Here is a 20357-nt window from a genome sequence, read left to right as displayed (position 1 = left end):
ACCCCTCTGTCGGAGTAGCCAGCAAGATGGAACTGGGCGGGGGTGACGGGTTGGCAGGGCTCTATATTGGGTGCCATGAAGGTGCGACTCCAGGGGGTGTCCAAGCCGACCCTACGGTTGCTGCTAGGGGACAAATCTTCCAGCTACTGTGCACGTGCACACACCTGATTGGAATGGACATGAACAATACATCTCGAAGAACAACAGTTACGAGAAGGTGAGTAACCATTTTTTCCTGTGGCCGTTGCCCAGTGTAACAAGTGCTACACCAAGTCTGTAACTCACTAGACTAACTATCATAATTCCACTAACTATCATAATTCCAGTGTCAGGGACATTCTTTAAGGGTGGTTTTCCAGCAAAACAAATTTCATGTTTTCCCAACACTTAGCTGGGATATTACTGCCACTGGATGCCAACTTCCTGGGATCTACAGCTAGTCTGTCTAGTCAAGGCTCTTGAGATGACAAGAGAGGGTGTCATACTGTAGGCCCAAACTCCTAAAGAAAAACAGCGATTATAACATGCTCAAATTCACCCTATGTTGGACAGTTTCTAAAAATACATTTACAGGTAGAACAACATCTGCTACTTAGAGCAATTCCCATGAAGTACACTGAGCTCTGCCCTCAGTCAGCCAGTGACTCTGCCAGGAGAAGGGGAATGGCAGTAAGAAACTTTCACAGCTTGATACGTCCAGACACATTTCCTCTTTGCCCTATTTTTAAACATCAGAATTTTGTAACAGGTATTGAGAACGAGTCCAAGAGCCAGTTAAGCCGGCATGAGTCCATAGACATGCTTTGGATGCGTCTCCCCACTTATTCCCCAAAGTCTTATGAAAGACAACCAGAGAAATAGGGCCCAGTAGAATACTATTCATCTTTATCTGGCCACAAAGGGTTTCATTCTCAGACCTTGCAGCTCTTCCGGATTTAGTGAGGGCAGAGATAACTGCTAATATATGGCACGGATCCACACAAAAAGAAAAATGGAAACATGTTCTCCCTGCCTTGTCAAGTGGGAAATGGGCTACAAGCTCCAAACCAGAGTCATGATCGTTTTCTAGGAAATAGTATCAGAGGAGTAGCCGTGTTAGTCTGGATCTGGAAAAGCAGCAAAGAGTCCTGTGGCATCTTATAGACTAACAGACGTATTGGAGCATGAGCTTTCGTGGGTGAATACATGCATCCAACGAAGTGGGTATTCACCCATGAAAGCTCATGCTCCAATATGTCTGTTAGTCTATAAGGTGCCACAGGACTCTTTGCTGCTTCTAGGAAATAGGCACCCAGCAAACACTTTGCAAAGGAAGGTTAAATCAAGTAACCATCCAGAGGTAAGGCCCAAACTATGTTCTGTAACCTCATTCCTAGAGTTTCTACAGTGAGGTCTTCATTTTTCTACAGTTGTGTTAAAGGTCTAGGTTTCAGCCACTGACAAAAGAACAAAGTGGGTGATACTGGATCACCTTAACTCTTCTGCACAGTAACTAGGTTAAAATTTAACAATCAAGAGGCTAGGCTGAGCCAGATTCTCTAAAGGTGTAACTCTAGTGCAGTCAATATATTCATTCCTGCAGAAGATTTGGCCAATTATGCTCAGACTTTAAGTTCAAGAGAGTTAATGCCAGTTTTCTCACCAAAGCCCAATTCTTCCATTTTAGCCAACACTTAATTCTCCTCGTCTTCCTGCACCCCAACCCCCTGCTCTCCACCTATGGAGAAAAATTTTGGTGATCCATTGTCAGTTTCTAGAATAATTGCATATTTATGCATCATCGCATTTCTTGGCTCCAATGAGATGAAGTGGAAAGCCGCCTTTGAGTAAGCACAATAAGGACCCACTCAAAAGGCTCTCACCTCCTGGCACCTACATAATGCTACCTAAGACCCCACTGTCCTTGAAGCAGAAGGATATAGCATAGCACACATAATTTGCCTATGCTATCATAGTCACAGTGCTCTCATCTATATTTATCAAGTCCTAATTAAGCTTCTCTCTTAGTTGATTATCAAACCAGATGGCTATTTTGGTGAAGTTGTGGGTTTTGGGGTTTCTGCAGGTGTAGGTTTTGTAAACTATATCCACCAATGTGAGTCATAATCTACCAAGGGCAGTGATGGAAACACTGTCATCATACTTAGTTAAAATTAAACTGCTCAAAACAGTGGCGAATATCAAATTGTATGAAACATTAAAGGGGTGACCTGGTTCTCCTGAGATCTTTTGTGTCTCTGATTCCTAACACTGGGACCCAGCCCCTTGTCATTTTGCAGATTCAACCCAGGACAAATGAAGGGCCTCTTTCTGCTGCTTTCTTTTCCTGGGGACGTAGGCAAAATATTGTCTTGGACCCCTGTGGAAGAATAGCATGTGTATGTGCAAAAAGCCTTGATTATTGGTCAGTCTACCTGACGGTAGAGTAGAATTTGGGAGGACGATGACAGTTTTCCAGAGAAAATATTATTTAAAAAAATCTGGACTTCCATTTATTTTCTATCTATTTTTAATACTACCAGAAAGTGGAGACTGAGGTTGAAAAATCAGGAACCTGAATTGATACAAACATTGATTTCACTGTGTCTAAGCAAACCATGCTTGTCTATGATAAATAAAACACACAAAGGGCACTGCATATATCAAGGAGCAAATCAAACATTACATTGTCTCATCACAATTTTTGTTGAATGTTTTATGTAACTGCAAACCAAGTTATTTTTGCCTTATGTGAAGGGTGCAGGGACATCACCACGAGATGAATGAATTGGCCAAGAATCTATGAATAAACAAACAGTAGTAATCAGCAGTTTTCTAAGTTTTTTTTAAAAAGTAATTTGATTGCATGGCTATCTGTAGAATATTGCCATAATTCTTCTGTAAATACAATCAAACACACCGCTTGCCGGGACATACTTCTGCATGAGCAAAAACAAAGATTGTACCAAGTGCAAGTGCTGTATGAATGAGTCAGATGCATGGAAAGTTTTCAAAACAATTAGGTGACAGTTGATATGTTCCCCTGTCTGCAGCTTGGTCATCATTCCCTGACTGAGTGCGACAGCTCCACTATCTGTTCAGATTTTATACAGCAACATCAGTGCCCGCAGCACTCTGCACAGCAAACGTGTGTCCGACATACTACACCCAGCGACCACATTTTGCACAGCTCCCTTTGTGATGTTATGCAAATTATTTCATGAGCTATTTTGCATATTTACAAATAATTTGTATAGAAACAAACTTCAGCTTTAAACAATAGTGTGGATTTATTGATGGTGAAAGACAACCCTGCTACGGCACTGGTAAACGAAGGCCCCTGTTGAGCTCCACTGCAGAAGAGAAGCAGAGCAAGGTTCCCAAAACCTGCCCTGTCAGAACGCTTTAGCCTGGGAATTAATCTACAGCAACAGGCCCTCCAGCTTCAAGCAGTCTCCATAGCCCATGTGGTTCTTGGGCTTTCTGGTGAGTCAGACAATTACTAACAAGCAGGCTTTGCACTTTGTGTTGTGAAAGCTGGAGCAGAGAGACCCATCAAACTCATGTCATATAGGGCCTGCCAAGCTTCCATTACATGCAAACTCCTACTGAGCTGGGCTAGATTAATACCAATGAGCTACAGATGAGAAGCTCTGCGGACAGTGTCCTGAGGCATCCAGAAAGCGTCAAGGGTGGTGCCTACACCTACACGTGCACACAATTATTGCCAGCCACCTCAGTAAAAAATCATAAGACAATCCCCTAAAATCACGTGAATCGCTTAAAAATCATGAGGTTTAAAATTAGTGTTTTGGGGACTGATCCTGATTTCTAAACGCCACAGAAGTTGAACACATCCCTCCCCCAAGGGCCTGACTGACTGTACGTCTCACAGCAAAATTCAACCTGAAAAGAAACACAAACAGGAGCACACACCCATGAGAGGGGAAGCGCCCCCCCCCCACTCTTCCTCCCTCCTTGGACAGCCAATTCCCCTCGTGCAGCCCCTGGGCTGTCTCAAGCTTCCTGAGGGAGTTTCCTCCACATTCCCTACCCCCCCAGGCCTGAGGCAACCCCCTCATTCCTCCCAGCAAACTCCCTCTCATTCTGCCCCAGCACCCCGCTCTCCTGCCCCCCAGCCTCTGGCCTGCGGGGCAGGGAGGGGCCGCCGTGGTGGGATGTGGCCTGCCCCAAGTGCCTACCTCCCCTGTTCGCCCTCAGGGCCTCGGCGAGCAGACACTGTGGTGCAGCAACCTCTAGTGGTCAACGAGGAGAAACCAGGCGGCATGGCCAAGTCGCTGGCCAAAACCCTCCGCCCCCAAATGCCGCACCTGAATCAAGAACAGCCAGGCCAGGTGCTGTAGCCGCCCAAACAGCCTTTCCATCTTGGGTAAGCTTCTTCCTCCTGGCCCTTGGCCAAGCCCTCTCCAGAGCAGTGTAGTTACAGGATAACCAATAGCTGTTTCAGAGCGAGGCAATTCAGTGTTACAGGTCCATGAACAACCATCTCTCTCTCTTTCTCTCTGTATATATGGTTAAGGCTGCAGAATTTCACTGGTTAAACCACTTTGGAAGCCACAAAACTTTCTCCCATACCAAGAGGCATAGGTGCTGGAACTAGGAGTGTGTGCACCCCCCCGGCTTGAAGTGGTTTCCACCGGATTTACAGTTTGGTTCAATGGCTCTCATCAACACCCCCCCTCCCCTAATACAAATTATTCCAGCTCCCCTGCCACGAGGTGTTTGGTAGGTTTGCCAAGTATGACAGTAAAAACAGTTACAGATTGAACCACTGTTGCAGTAGTTAACCATGACACGAAATGACATTTTTAAAGGGAATTTTTATTACAAACGGAAGGCCTCAGCTTATCAAGTTACAGGCATTGTGTGTACAACCCAATAGTAGACGTTATTTATTTAAAAACATTGCAAGCTTCTGTGTATGCAGAAAGCCGGCCTGTTCAACACAGCCCTTGTTCCAAACCCTCAGAACAAAATGACACAGGAAATAAATGGACCAGCTAAAATCAGCTTTGTAGCATGGCCTTCACTAGAGTTAATGAATGACACCGATGGCTGGTGTTTAAGCTTTGAATGAAAATAAGGTTGGTTTCAGTAAGATATATGATTGTGTCTATGAAGCTCAGATACCAAACCTGTCTAGCAGATAAGCTCCCAGTTCTAGTCTAACACCTTTAAATGGACGAAAATCAGCATTTGCTAGCATATATCCATGGGATTATCCACAGAGTAATTCTGGAAGTGAGTATACCCTACCAGATAGAGTGTGTGTGTGGGGGGGGGGGGGGGTTGCGATTGAAGTGTCCCACAATGAAAATGGCGACGTGAAACTGTGTGTGTCAAATGGAAAACTGCATACAAGTCAGCCTTAAAATGACTGGCTCTTTAATTTCTGTAGTTCAAGTCCTTCTAGTTAAGCCATCACATGGCCAGTTTTGCTGGCCCCTCGCCAGCCAAATTAGCCCTGCAATGATGTGATAAATTTAAGATTTTGAAATAATCAGATTGCTGAAGAAATGAAGACGATGTCAGCGGGGCAAAGGGGCCATTCTCCCCTTGAGCCATGTGTGTAATTCCCTGCTAACATTAATGGAAATCACGTGCTCAGTCAGCAGACAGTTGGCTGTTTAGGTTGACTGTTCAGTGTACAATCAATTAGGACAGTGACGGCTTGGCACAAAGAACGCTCACATTGATAATTCTCCATGATGAGATGGATGTGCAGAAAACAGGCCTGGTTCTTCAGCTGTGCCCAGAGTTACCATCCTGCCGCATGCTGTGTTGTGCTTTGTTTGAGACAATGTACCCTGACGTTGTTAGATGTGTCTACCCATTGTGACACCGAGTCTAGTGTTGATTTCCAAATGTAAGCTTGCTCCGGAGAACACAGGGTTAAAAAACACACTTTAATTGAGAGGTTTACATTAAAAATGCAATATTTTCCCCCCAACGTAAAAAAACCATATAAAAATATTTTTTTTAAAAATCAACAAATTATGTTTTAACAAAAGTGCTTAAGTTCGAACTCGCCCCACACCCTTCACATCTTGGCAATGCTGTTAGCAATTGAAATTAAAAGAGTATTTGGCAACGTGACCTGCATAGTGTATGGGCGCCCACCCTGTGTGTGTTCATGTGTCAATATGTGGTAGTGTCATATGAACTCCCTTTGTACCATTGGCCTATAAAAGGACAAGATGTGGTAGCCATTTCTGGTGCATAATCACATGGACTTATCAACAAACTCCAAATGCATTTATGGGCGATGCCAAGAAAATGGTTTTGAAATGTATAAGTGGTGCATCTACCTTGATAATAATCAAATGGTAACGTCCCACCATTGCAGCTGTGCAGGTGGGAAGCTGTAACATAGACAGGGATCAGATATTTCTCTCACTGTGCGCTCAAGTGTCTGAGTTCTGTTTACACTCCCGCTTCCATTCCTGGTGAATTACGTATTCCAGTTTTTGACAGCATAACTGCACCCCAGGTTTTGAGTGTCGACGACTACAGAGAATTCCACGATTGCCTCCATCCACCTGTTTCCCCTCCAAGAAATCCTGATCCTTGCAGAAGTTTGGCCTAGTTCCTTACCTTGCTGCTTTCATTAAGTGCGCTTGCTGATCAGACCACCCAACATGGCTATCGAACACAGCAGAATGAAGAGATGCTCCATAGCCATTCAACAGCGACTGGTGGGAAGTACACTGAAACCCTTATGAAGGATATCACCCCAGTGTCTTGAGACAACCTACTTCACTTTTGTCCAAGCTTCAGTTCAAAACCTTGGCTCAGATTCTGATTTCAGAAAAACTGCTCGCTGCCTTAATCTCCAGGATGCTGGATTTTTCTTTTCCAGGAGGCTTGAGTAGTTGGTTAAAGCAGGTTTCACTGTATTTAACTAAGTCTGGCACTAATGCAAGACACTTGGATTGGTGACAAAGGAAATCCTTACAAGACCTAATATATGAATGCGGGAACTTGAATACACTTCTCATCAGCGGACAGTGTGGGGGGCGTTAATGCACTGCAAACGAATGGGAGCATATTCTCACCTGGTAGTTCTGTGTTGGACACGTACAAATTAGAGTCATTCAAAGCCCAACAACATCAAATAAAAAGAAAAGACACATCCTGAACTACCAAGTCTATGTGGTTAGTTGACTGACTAGGAAGGTGTTCTAGCAGGAAGCCAATAAGACTCAGGCTAATTCTCTATTGGATTCCAAAATGGTGGTTGTGGATCCCGCGGTATGGAATACTGATCCTGGTGCTTAACTTAGACCCCAACGCTTCTTCTTTTTCTTCTGCCAACAAATACTTGTTCACCTAAGCGAGAGAGGGAGACAGAGAGCGAGTGTGTGAAATGCTGTGTAGCAAAACGGCAACGTGAGTTTTTCATTAGTCACAGGAGATTGGTGGTTCTAGTGACAACTCAACATTCACCTACCTTTCACTTTCAGACGAATAATCACCCTTTGTTGTTGGTAAGAATATACTCTCCAGGTGACATTTGCACTAGTGCAGAGGGCATGTGCAACATTTAAGCTCTTATGGCAGGGTTTAAGTGGTGGTTATTTATGTAGGTTTCCATCAGGTTGCCCATCACCATGGTATCTGAGCGCCTAGGGCTGTGTGCAGCCTGTCTGTCTGGGCCTTAGTTTCACCTTTTGTGAACACGCCCATTATCCTACACTACATCTACTGTATAGCGAGAGGTAGTTTTGGCTTACACAGACCTCCCCGCTTGTTCCTGGCCATACCAGTCCATGGGTTAGAATTCAGCAATGGAAACCTGTAGGATTCCTTCACGTGTGAGTTACTTTGGATTGTTAATATCAAGGAATGATGCAAAAAGGTGGCCCCTAAAATCCAGCCATCAGTGGCTGGACAAGGGAAGCTTCTCAGTGCAGCAAAAGGACATGGTGGGGCGTACAAGCTGAAAATGACAGCTCTGTGCCAGCTCTGCATAGCGCCCCTCGGAGGAGGGCTGGGAGCATGCCAGAGGGAGCATTATGGCCACTGGGATTGTGGTTGTGTGTTTCCCCTAGTGGCTGCTTATCCCTGTCTGCGGGAGGAATCAGTGACTGCTGCCTCTGTTATAGCCCAGGGATGGGCTCCCTGACACAGGACAGGAGTGGATTTTGTTTTATTTGCTCTGCATAGTTTGCCCCCAGCCATTTAGTCTGGCTTTATGTAGGTGAGGGGGTGGATGGCACCTCTCAGCTTCTCCACCAGGCAGAGAGGTCAAGCGACTCGCTTGAGGGTGCAGAGAAAGTCAGCACTGGAGCCGGGATTCAAACCCAGGCTCCTGTCCCTTACTCAAGCCACCAGAAGCCATTTTGCTCTCTCACTACCCATGAGAAGTGCAGAGCTCCCATCTCGCTCTGGGAGGATGTTCATACCTTTCTCTCCTTTCTCCCCCTTCGGGCCTCTGGGTCCTTGGGGTCCTGGAGGCCCCATTGGTCCAGCCTCACCTGAAAGAACAAGAGGAACGTGTTTGCATTTCATCATGATTATGCTGCAGGTCAATCCCCAGTCGCTTGCAGCAAGAAGTGGGCTGGGACGAGAGAGACAAGGGTGAGGATGACACTAGGGATCAGATACTGAAGGTAGCATATGTAATGCTCAACTAGAAGGATGCACGCTTCAGGGAAACCTCTCTTCACAGAGCCTCTGCTGCTAGCTGGTTGCCAGAGGTTATGGGAAGTGACTGCAAGGAGGCAGCAGGATTGCAGTTCTTACCTCTGGGCCCTGGGTAGCCCATCTCTCCCTTCGGACCAGGTGGCCCTGGGATGGTACCATATGCTGTAGAGGAAAATGAATATGAGCATCAGTGAGATGTGCCAGCAAACAGGCCCTTACTCTTGTTTCAGTGACACTGAACAGCATTGAAATGAGCCTCAGATCAAGGCTTTCTAGAACATTTACCTAGTTTAAATAGTATTGGACGGGCTGTTCGGGTTTTTTTTTAATGGTTTTGTACGTTCAAGAGATACTGAGCCAGACTCTCAGCTCATTTCCCCTGATGTTGCTCTAGAATAATCCCGCCGGCTTCAGCCGAGCTTCTCCGGATCCACACTGATGCCATCAAGTGCAGAGCCTGGGCCACTCTCCCGTCACTGAGGTGGAAAGCTGAGCAGGGAGTTCTTAGCTAAACATACATAGCTGCAGTGGGAGCCTGCAGAGCTGGCGCTGTTTATAGGCCAATTGTACAAAGGGAGTTGTAAAGGGTTTCACAAAATGTGATGGGCAAATGTGGTTGTTCTGGCTCAAGGCTAGATTGGTCCTGACCCTTTTGGTTCCTACTCTTGCAGCCTGCAAAGGCCAGGGGATGCTGCCAATTAGAGAAGCACTGGGAACCCCACCCTCGCTGTGCGCCCCAGCCAGCAAAGCTGGGCCAGCATGGGGAGAGGGCGAGACCACATGATGCTCTGGGATGACCAAGGAGGGACCAAAGTGTCTCTTACTTCTGAAGAAGTCCACGAGGTCCTCAGTGACGTTGCCATAGTTTGCAAACACCCTGCTGATCCCAGGCGGCCCTGGGGGTCCTGGCGGCCCTTGTGTGGCGTAAGTGACCATGTCCCGGAGGAGGCCTCGGCCTGGGGAATTAAACGCAGGGTTTAAAATAGCACAACGCAGAGGAGAGAACCCCCTTCAGCCAGACGAGCACTGTGCCAAGGATGATTTGAACGGCACTTTCCTGGCCCGTTAATATATCTCCAGCCCTGCAGGGTGAATTCCATGGAATAACCCTGAGATCCTGTTAGAGACGCTCTCTTCCTACAGGAGAAGATGAATCTTAGAAGGTTCGCGCTGCAAGGGATTTCACTGTTGTGGAGCTGGCGCTATGGCTTGTACTAAACGTCTGGGAGGAGTGCGGTTTTATTTTCCCTTCTAAATCGCCAGAGAACGGCCCCTGTGCAGGGGACCAACACAAGAGCCCAGCTACCACGTGAGCCCTAGCTTGAGGATTTAAGAGGGACTTAGGGGTGCATTGGTTTTGCACTGGCACCTCTGCACAGGGGTCAATTTCACCCAAAGACAGAGGGAGGCAAATCCCTCAGAGCCGTATTTCAGTGGCGGATCTGAGCAGGTTATTTTCATTTCCCTGGGCAGGGGAGCGCTGTCCCTTGCCTTTTGCTAGCAATAATGAATATCAATTCATTCTGGCTGATGTGTAATTGGCAAAGAATTCAAACATCAATCTGCACCCAGTGTTTGTGGCTCTGCAGTAGTTTGCGCCCATTGGCCCAGGAGAAGAAGTGGCACCGTTACTGAGTCTGATTTTCTCCTGCAGCACAGCAAACCTCGCCGTGGACTCACAGTTTGGCAGGTTCAGCAGGTCAGTGCTTTGCACTGCCGGTGGCAGGGATGCCTTGCTCCCAGTGGTGATGGGCTCAGGAGAGAGCTGCATCCAGCACTGCTCAGCTGGAAGGATTTTTGTCCCATCTGATGGGAAGGGGGTAGGAAGGGAAAGTGGTGGATGGTGGTAGATGGGCTTTGCAGGGCACGCGGGGAGGGAGCTGAGGTTTCACCATGCAGCGGGAGAAGGCTTCCCACTCACTCTGTATGCTCTCCGACACCCGAAGTGCCAGCTCATTGTAATCCAGCGATCCGACGAATGACTCGCTGTAGGATCCGCTCGAACTCATGGATCTCCTGTCTGCTCTTTCTCCTCCCAGGGATCCGCTGTATGATCCGCCTGCACCCATTGAGCCACCGTATGACCCATCGCTGCCCATGGCGCCACCGTATGATCCTCCTGCACCCAGGGATCCATCATATGATCCTCCTGCACCCAGGGATCCTCCATAGGACCCAGCCATGAGGCCGCTATCTCCTTTGGGCCCTGGGGGTCCCATAGGTCCGGGGGGCCCGGGAGGCCCTGAGATGAACCTTCGAACATCATCACCTGCAAAACACAACAGGCGCTGATGGTGCCAGCAGGCAGACACACAAACGCCACACGCACCCTGCTTCACAAGGACAGAGTCCATGGGACATTGGCACTGGTGGCCAACAGCCTGGGCACGCTGGGCAGTGGCGGGGGGTCTGCAACCTGATTTGTCTGCAGAATGCAGCCTGCGGCAATGCACTTCACTTGACATCTGCTGGCCGGTAGCCTGAGCCCCAGATGGGGAAACTGAGGCACGGAGCCCAAAGATGGAGGCTCCCCAGATTAAAAAACACTTTTTCAAAAGGTTGCCCTCTGCAACTTGCCAGCACAGGACAGAGGCAAGGCTGGGTTCAGGGTGTACTTGCTGCTGGCTCAGTCCACTAGACCCATACCCCCTTCCACTGCTCGTTAGGAAAATGCCTTCCCCATAGAAAATGACAGTAAAAAAATTATAACAAGTCCACCTTTAAATATAACAGTAGTAAACCCTCCTCGCCTCTCCAGTGCCTTGCACCTTGGGATCACCAGGTGCTGTATTAGGCCCCAGTCTGGTGCAGAATCGGTAGGGTGCAAAAGGTGCAGTTCAACCCGGGGCCGAGGTCTGGCGCAGGGACTAGGTACCATTTAAGTCCCGCTTCAGCCTTTGGGGGACTTGAATGGTACCTAGTCCTTGCAGTGAATTTCACCCAGAACGAATCCTACTAGGTCATAGATCAGACTTGCCAACTATAACATTGACCAGAGCCAACAGTCAGCAGAGTGGGTGGGTGGTGAGATTGCCGTCAGATACCGAGTCTCCTTACTGGTTAGATATTGGATCAGCTCGCTCCTAAATGTGTCGCTCAGCACGTTGTCAGTGTAGGAGAAGTGGCCAGTTCCTGACAGACCTGGTGGCCCAGGTGGCCCTGGAGGTCCTGGGGGTCCTGGGGGTCCAGAGACGGAAGCGTATCCCACACCTTGGGAGAGTAGGGATGGGGAGAAATAATATTTTTGTGAATGGAAGGTGACCTGGCAATTACACTTGTTTTGGAATCTTGATTGTTTCAAGAGTCCAACCCCAAATTCCACCTCTCTTTGTGCCCTGAAACGCAGACGTGGATGAGATTTGCAAGCTGCCTGGAGATTCAGTCCCATTTAATGGGAATGATGCATCCAAATCTCCTGGGCAGATAACTTGCAGCCTAAATCTCCCTGCTATCTCTGAATGTCATTTCCTCTGAAGGCCCAAACCCTTCCCAGCAGCTGTTGAGAAAAGCAAACTCCTTACTTTGCAGGTAAGAGGTGACGTCCTCTAGGCTGAATGTGGAGAGAGAGCTACCTGGCATTCCGGGGATTCCTGGGGCTCCTGGAACTCCAGGGGGTCCCTGTGGCCCTGGCAGTCCAACAATGCCACTAAATTCAGAGCCTGAAAGTACCATGGAAGAGAGAGAGAGTCATTTTAAGGCTCCCACCCCATTGCACCCAAAGCGTCGCTCCCCTGGCAGTAACATCTCTACTGACGAAAGGGCTTCACTCCCACACTTTTATTTGCAGTAGGAGTGTGTGGGGAATTCAGGAGAAAGTGCTGTGAATGGCCTGCATCAGGAACTGCCAGCACAGACACACGCCTCTGGAGGACGACACTGGGATGACGATTGGGTGCAGAGGCCTGTCATGTGGTCAGTCCATCCCGGTGCAGAACAAGGGACCGGATTTGTATTTGCTTTGTACAGTAGCATTAGAGGCTCCACTCGTCACTCCATAGTTTGATGAGGGTTGGGGGCAATCTCTGTCTGTGTTTCCAGTCCTCACTTCCTGAGCTCTCAGACAGAGGTGGGGTTCCGGTCAGAACCCCCTGTCCTGCCGTTGCTGCTCAGCATCAGATGGAGCAAGAGCCCAAAGGAGACACTCATGGGTTTGACTGTGTACAAGCCAGACACAGTATATTAGGGATTTCTTGAGTTTGATGGAACTGTGACATTCATTCAGCACAACAGCATGTCTGTAAGCAGAGTAGAACTGCTCATCAGAGGTTACAGAGGGTTAACCATGATGACAGGTGATACTGGAAATCCAACAGACTCTCCTGTAGATGATGCTTGGATGGGAGGAGTTTAGTAATAACATCCTCCCCCAGAAAAGTATGCTTTTCCCTCAGCTGTTGGTTGTGGGAATCTATCAGTGTATATCGGCCTATAAAAGAATATCACTAACTACCTGGCGTGTGGACAGCAGGGTCTGACAGCTAGGGCTTACCTTGGAGTAAAGCTATTAGGTCACTGTAAGATGTGCCGGGTAATCCTGGAGAACCTGGGGGTCCCGGGAGCAGGGCCGGCTCCAGACCCCAGCGCGCCAAGCGCGCGCTTGGGGCGGCATTTTGCCGGCAGGGCGGCAGGCAGCTCCGGCGGACCTTCCGCAGTCATGCCTGCGGGAGGTCCACCGGAGCCGTGGGACCAGCGGACCTCCCGCAGGCATGACTGTGGAGGGTTCGCTGGTCCCGCGGCTTGGGTGGACCTCCCGCAGGCATGCCAGCGGATGCTCCACCGGAGTCGCGGGACCAGCGGAACCTCCGCAGGCACGTCTGTAAGAGGTCCATGGGAGCCGCGGGACCAGCGACCGACAGCGCGCCCCCTGCGGCGTGCCACCCTGCTTGGGGCGGCCAAATTCCTAGAGCCGCCCCTGCCCGGGAGCCCAATACTGAGTCCATTATCTAGCAAATTTAAAACATTTAGATGTGAGGATAACAGCGACATTGGCAGGCTAAACATCACATGTGCCACTGAAACATGATCACTATCACAGTGGGGCAAACAGAGCTGGGTGGCTAATTTACAACCAATAATTCTTGGAGGGTGAAATTCACCTCCACGCAGAAGGTCAGCCAAAGGCTAAGGCCTATGTACCACTTACAATCCATTCAAATCAGGCCTCAGCTGATGCATAGGGCTTCTGCTGCCCCTCGTCACCAGATGGGAATCGAGCCTCTTTCTCTGCTCCTGGAATAGCCTCATATTTCCTCAGCAAGTATCTCTCTAAATCTCTTAGTCTATGGACTGATCGTGCATATTCAACCTGTGTGGGTTAGCTGGATTGAGCCAATGCATCGCATGGTATTACTCCCCTGTTCCCTGACTGGATAAGCACACCATGCTTTCAGCACAAATGGGTGGATGTAAAATTTGGTTTCTGCAAACACCAGTAGCTCGCAGCTTTAAAATTTGCTTTGCCAAAATGTTTCTGCCAGTAAAACTTGGCCACACAGGTTGAACTGCTCCTAGAAGGCATTAGAATCCTCTTGGGTGGGGTTTCAATTAAACAACCATTTGCCAACTAGAATGACAAAAAGTAGTTTTTCCCCCTGGAGCTGTCTGGTTAATAGGGTCCAATCATTCAGGGCATGATTGTAAGAGGTGCAGAACAGGGAACTGAACCAGGTGTCCTGAGTCCTAACCTAACCACTGGATCATCCTTCTTTTCTAAGTTTCTCTAAGGAGACCTCTGTGCTGGCCGTCGCTATATATACGCTAACAATACATGCCTTCACTTAGGGCCTGATACAAAGGCCACTGAAGTCAATGGGTGCCTTGCCATTGACTTCTATGGCTTTTTGAACAGGCCCTTGGAGAGAATACAGAGAACCACACACTAAAAAGGATCATTACTTGTTATGTAGCTTATAACCCGGCTGGTCAACTCATCATAGTTCAGTGACAGAGCCAAGCCATCTCCTCCAGGTCCAGGCGGGCCTGGGGGCCCCTGAGGTCCAACTAGATACTGACGAACTTCTTCTCCTGAAATGGAAAAGGAAAATGAGTCTTTTGTGCTACTGGTTGTCCCCAAAGGGTGGGAAAGAATCAGCTGCAAGAATTCACAGTCTGACAGCAGGGCTTCCTAGCCAGGGGCTTGCACAGAAAGATGGACTCTCAAACCTGCCGGCAGGATGCACCCACACATCCTAGCTCCCCATGCACATCTGCCTGGGTATTGAATTGGGAGGTGAGTAGCTCACAGAGTCCGGACCTCCTCTGAGGTGGGGGTCCCCAGGAGAAAGACATACCAGCTCTGTTCTCTTTGAGCTGCTGCAGGGATCTACTCTGCGTGTATTCAGCAGGCTGAGCTCTTTCCATACCAAGATCCTGCTTACGATTCACAATGAGTTTGTATTTCCTTTGTTGTCGGTTTCTAGCAGGGAAACCTCAGCTCAGAGGCAGCGCCTGCTCCTGCTTTTCAATTGGATTTTCCAGCTGGCTTGACTCAAGCACAGAGAGGTCAAGTGATTTTCCCCCAGGGAGTCAGTTGATCAGCCAGGACTAGAGCTCTCTGCAATCCCTTGCTGTCACCATGATTTAAACCTACAGCACATCTCTGCCATGGGATTCCCCTCTGCTCTGAGGCATGATGAGATTACATGATGAGTGCTCTAATAATAGAGATTATAGCTCTTTACTCTCAAACAGGAGCCAAGACTATCCAGAGTTAAATCATCCCAAACCAAGGGATAGAAACCCTTAATTTTAGGTTAGGAAGAAAATTTCCCTGGAGACTGGTTTCACCATCGCAGCCTGCTGCAGGGTTTCTTCCTCTGACACAGCTCGTGCTGGTGACAGCGACAGGCCACTGGTCTGACCCAATTCCTATGTTCCTAAGCAAGACCCAGTCAGTCCTGAGCAGCAATGGAATCTGCAGCCCTCACTGCTTGGGACACTCACTCTGCAGCATGGTCAGGATGTCTTCGTAAGTCAGGAATCTTGAGGAGGAGGAGGATGAAGAGCTCGACATCTCAATATTGTAACCGGAGCCTGTGAGAATGGAAATGTTTCATGTCACGTAGGATGAAGAGCGACATAAAGAGAGGCAGCTCGAAAGGAAATTGTTTGGTGTGCCAGGCGGTGACAAAGAAACAGACTCACACTGGACCCGGAGGTGCAGCTTAAAAAGGAATTTAGTGGCTCTGTGGGAAAGACTTTCCACTCGTGCAGGGTGATGAATCCAGGGCTGGATCACAGCATGGTCAACCGGTAAGTATCATCCATGGGACAACAGAAATGAAACTAATGGCCTGCCACTTGGGAAAGCATGAGCCTCTGCTCTCTTGACCTAGAATGGATTCTGTATAGACAGCCAGATGCACAGGAGCTTCTGTCTCTTTGTAGATCCCTAGTCTTTGAAGGACAAGACACTGGCAGACAGTCTAATCCCAGCAAGCAGACGGCAATACTGCCACATATATGCTGCCCATAGTGACAATGGCAGATTACACTCCCATCTGACTCTCCAGGAGTTTAGGAGGTTGAGGGTCTAGCGTTCAAACTGAGACTATCTAAAAGGCAGTAAGAACTGGCTAAACCTAATGTAAAAATGAGACAAGACACGGGGCTCAATTTTGCCCCCTTCACTCATGTGGAGCCGCACGCCATTCTTTGTGCCGCCCCACTGGACTGATTACAGAGTCGGCCATTTTATAATCACGTTGGAGCATTGCTCCATAGACCCCAGGAGCCGCTCCAGCACAGAGCTCAACGGCAGGTCACATTCTGATCTCAATTACGAGAACAAGATTTGGTGCATAGCGCTTAGGTAAACGGGAACGTGGGGCTTACTCGTCATGGAGCTCATAACACGCTTGGCCAGCTCGGCATAGTCCAAGGATTGTCCGTCAATGGTGGTGATGATTCCTGGTAGCCCAGGGGGTCCTGGTGGGCCTTGAGGGCCAATCAGATAACGCCCAATGGTGTCACCTAATGAGGAAAAAAGGTGAAAGCCAAATCAGCAGTGTGAGAACGGTGCGACACGAGGAGAGACTGTATGGCAGGGTCTGAAGGGAGCCTGGTCATGTGGATCCTCCCTGGTTGCGTATTACGGACCATCTGAGGATGATCACACAACACTGCTTCACTCACTGGACTCCCCTCTCCTCAGCCCGTGGAAGAGTGGGTGGGTTTAGGTAGGATCCTTGCAGTAGGGGGCCCATATCAGAGGGGCTAGGGCTGACCGCTGTATAGGAGGCAGAGCAGCAGGTTGGGTTGCAGCCCATGACGGGTTGGCTGCCACACTTGGGAGAATTATGAAGGGCTCAAGAGTGGAGAAAGGCTGGACGCCATCCAGGGAGGATGGGAGAGGGTGGGTCTGAGGGAACCCAAACCTCTGGTGGATCTGGGTCCTGTTTAGCTTCCCCCTCCCTGCTGGCCCATGCTGGAGATGGGGGCACTGAATAATTTCACCTCCGCAATGGCCCATGGATCTTGGGTGGTGGGACTGCCAGGAGCAGCTGAGTGACCGGCCCTTGTCAAAGCCCGGTCACTGGTTGTACTTACTCTGCAAGTACTCCGCCACATACTGCTGAATCTCCTGCCGTGAGCCTCCAGCTGGGCCTGGGGGACCGCGAGGGCCAGGAGGACCTGGTGGACCCTGGCTGTGTCTTGAGTTTGAAGATCCACCTGAAGAAATAAAATAGACCAATAGCTTTTAGCATCAAGAGAACAGACTAGGGACTGGTAAGGTCGGGGCAGGCACTGATCCCTTCACCTGGGTGTGGGAAAAGCCATGCTAGTATGGTCAGGGCTGGGAGGGACCCCCTAGTAAATCACCTAAACAGGCTGACAGAGGCACGTAACACTGGAGCTCCAGGCTTTGCACTGGCTCCTAGTTCTCTTCCAAGTGCAATTCTGGGTATTGGCTGTTGTTATATGTAAAACCTTAAATCTATCTGAGCTATTTCTCTGACTCATCACCACACCATCTGAACATCCCACAGTCCTTAATGCATTTCTCCTCACAACACTCCTGTATGACAGGGCAGGCCTCTGATCCCCATTGTACAGAGGGGAAACTGAGGTACAGAGAGCCACTTGTCCAAGGTCATGCAAGAAGCCTGTGGTGGAGCAGTAACTGGACCCCAGGTCTCTCAAGTTCTAGGCTCATGCCCTCACCACTGGACCAGGCTTCCGCTCCATGCCCTCCCGAAATGCCCTTCTCTGAGCCACCTCTCCCACATCCTGTAACATCACCATCATCTGGCAGGATCCTGCTATCTGTCACCAGCATGAAAATCCTGGGCAGAGCATTTCCTATGATGAGCTCCGAGCTCTGGAATTTGCTCCCTTTTGCAATCTGCCAGTGCTCCTCTATGGGAACCTTGAATCGGATTTATGGTTGATTTAGGCCACTGGTCGTTTAGTCAGAAGGTTGAGGATGGGAACGGGGGGGAATAATCTGTGTTGTGGTTTAACATTGGCAATAGATACCGGGCCAAATTCATCCCTGGTGGGACTCTGCCAACGCATCCCCTTCACAACGGAGCTACAAGGTGCCCAGGGCATCTAAAGGAACTGGGCCCAAGTCTCCTCTCACACTGGTGTAAATGAGGAGTCAATGGAGTGACCGTGGTGTGAGTGAGATCCGAATACGATGCTTGGATCTCAGCGAGTCAGGCCGTCGAGGCAATGCAGTCCCAAAGGACTGGGTGGTTCCTGCGATGCAGAAAACGGAAAGGTGCGATTCCTGAAATTGTCCATTTTGGGAGAGACTTTGGGAGACGTTCAGGAGTGCCTAAGGGGCTTAGGAGCACAAATGCCATTGACTTTCAGGGGGACCAGCCCTCCTAAATCCTTTTGAAATTCTCTCCCATTAATGTCAGCATTTCCTGCTACACAGGACCAGATAGAGTCTGATCCCCTTACCTGTTGAAGACCCTCCTGGGATGCCGGGAGCCCCTGGCACGCCTGCATCACCTGGAAACAAGGGAGAGAGGCACAGGTAGCCTGGATCGGACAGCAAGGGATTAACTCATCCCTCGGGTAGTTTATAATGGCTGATGTGCATGTCCCCTTCCAGTCTGAGATGGGGTCATCCCACACCCAGAGGCATGATCATGGAGACTGGGGTGAAGGGACAGGCACAAGCAGTCTTCGCTAGCCATGCAGCGAGGCGCGTAAGGGCCAGCAGCAACGGCAGATCCTGTGCTCAGGGCAGTGCAGCCACTGCTCCCTTGGTGCACCCAAAGAGGGCGGCAGGGCCAGGCTTTCGCCCTGCACCAGCCCAGGAGGAGCAGGCTGCCTCAATGAGAGCCTGGGTGGGAAAGGGCTGCAGGTTCAGGGCATGAGGAGGAGGAAGGGTTTTCTTTTCACAAACCTTTGTCTCCTTTGGGTCCTCGGGGCCCTGCGGGTCCGGGAGGTCCCTGGATGGCGACTCCAGCACCTGCCCAACCAGAATGCCAGGAAAAGGAGTCAGAAGGGCACCGGCAGGAAAGCCTTGGGGGAGATCCTGGCCACACTGAAGTCAATGGGAGTTCTGCCATCGATTTCAGCCGGGCCAGGATTTCACCGCCTGGCTCCAGAGCAATTAGTGCAGAGAAGGAAAGGCATGTGTGCAGACTGACCTGAAGCAGAGATTCCTGGGAGGCCAGGCTGACCTGGTTCACCTATATGAAACACACAGAGAGAGGCCAGTCACACATTCCTGCTGTTATAATATCCCCCCACCTGACAGCCGTGCTGTAGGCTGGAATCCTATTTACCTGTGAATCCTCGTGGGCCTGGTGAACCTGTGAACAGGAAAACAGAGGCATTGTGAGACTGTTCACACCCACAGGCCCTGATGGAGTACACAGAACACAATCACAGCATCTCATTTTCAGGGCTGAACTGGGTATTTTAACCCTGCCAAGGGAGGGAATTCCCTCCTCTCCACAACAGCCAGCTTCCTGCAGCGCACGGGTTTATGTTTACCACGCATGCTACTAAGCACATCTGAGTCCCCGAAGACCCTGCAGGGCAGCAAAGCCATGGGGGAGGATGAGCACCCTCTGTGTGACCATGTCAGTGGCAGGTCCTGAAGGAATGGAATCGCTCTGTGGCTAAGGCAGAACAGAGATGGGCCTGGAAAAGACCAATGAACGCCCCCAAATCATAACCCAAGCCGCGTCGGATGCCACGCTTTGCAAATGGATCTTGTTTCTTTGATAGCAGAACCAAAGCTCTGGTTCCAAACATCCCTGAATCTTATGGGCACTCGAAATCTAGATCGGCACGTCATGGCTTGTCACTGCCCTGGCTCCTGAACTGGAATCTAGTTAGCTGCCACAGAGCCAAAGGAGAATCTTATTTATTATTTGTACTCAACAAGGACAAGTGCAGAGTCCTGCACTTAGGACGGAAGAATCCAATGCATTGTTACAGACTAGGGACCAAGTGGCTAGGCAGCAGTTCTGCAGAAAAGGACCTAGGGATTACAGTGGAGGAGAAGCTGGATATGAATCAAGAGTGTGCCCTTGTTGCCAAGAAGGCTAACGGCATTTTGGGCTGTATAAGTAGGGGCGGTGCCAGCAGATCTAGGGACATGATCATTCCCCTCTATTCGACATTGGTGCGGCCTCATCTGGAGTACCGTGTCCAGTTTTGGGCCCCACACTACAAGAAGGATGTAGAAAAACTGGAAAGAGTCCAGTGGAGGGCAACAAAAATGATTAGGGGGCTGGAGT

At 49.4% G+C, this 20357-nt stretch overlaps 1 protein-coding gene across 7 annotated transcripts in view; it reads right to left on the bottom strand.

The window, feature by feature from the left end:
• Positions 1 to 4872: 4872 nt before the first annotated feature.
• The window catches only part of COL17A1 (collagen type XVII alpha 1 chain), a 74337-nt gene continuing 58852 nt past the window's right edge, over positions 4873 to 20357 (bottom strand). For all 7 annotated transcript variants that reach the window (XM_045022672.1, XM_045022667.1, XM_045022673.1 and 4 more), the window contains 15 exons: positions 19395 to 19421; positions 19257 to 19298; positions 19010 to 19075; positions 18559 to 18609; positions 17194 to 17316; positions 16480 to 16617; positions 15589 to 15678; positions 14542 to 14670; positions 12168 to 12305; positions 11704 to 11856; positions 10568 to 10915; positions 9471 to 9602; positions 8746 to 8808; positions 8406 to 8477; positions 4873 to 7329 (listed from right to left, as the gene is read on the bottom strand). In XM_045022672.1, the coding sequence (XP_044878607.1) occupies positions 7280 to 7329; positions 8406 to 8477; positions 8746 to 8808; positions 9471 to 9602; positions 10568 to 10915; positions 11704 to 11856; positions 12168 to 12305; positions 14542 to 14670; positions 15589 to 15678; positions 16480 to 16617; positions 17194 to 17316; positions 18559 to 18609; positions 19010 to 19075; positions 19257 to 19298; positions 19395 to 19421 (1622 nt within the window). In that variant the 3' untranslated portion in view covers positions 4873 to 7279. The remainder of the gene's footprint in view (positions 7330 to 8405; positions 8478 to 8745; positions 8809 to 9470; positions 9603 to 10567; positions 10916 to 11703; positions 11857 to 12167; positions 12306 to 14541; positions 14671 to 15588; positions 15679 to 16479; positions 16618 to 17193; positions 17317 to 18558; positions 18610 to 19009; positions 19076 to 19256; positions 19299 to 19394; positions 19422 to 20357) is intronic.

The sequence above is a fragment of the Mauremys mutica genome, chromosome 7 (genome assembly GCF_020497125.1).
Source record: "Mauremys mutica isolate MM-2020 ecotype Southern chromosome 7, ASM2049712v1, whole genome shotgun sequence".
Taxonomy (NCBI): Eukaryota; Metazoa; Chordata; order Testudines; family Geoemydidae; genus Mauremys; species Mauremys mutica.
This window is presented reverse-complemented; position numbering and strand designations above follow the sequence as displayed.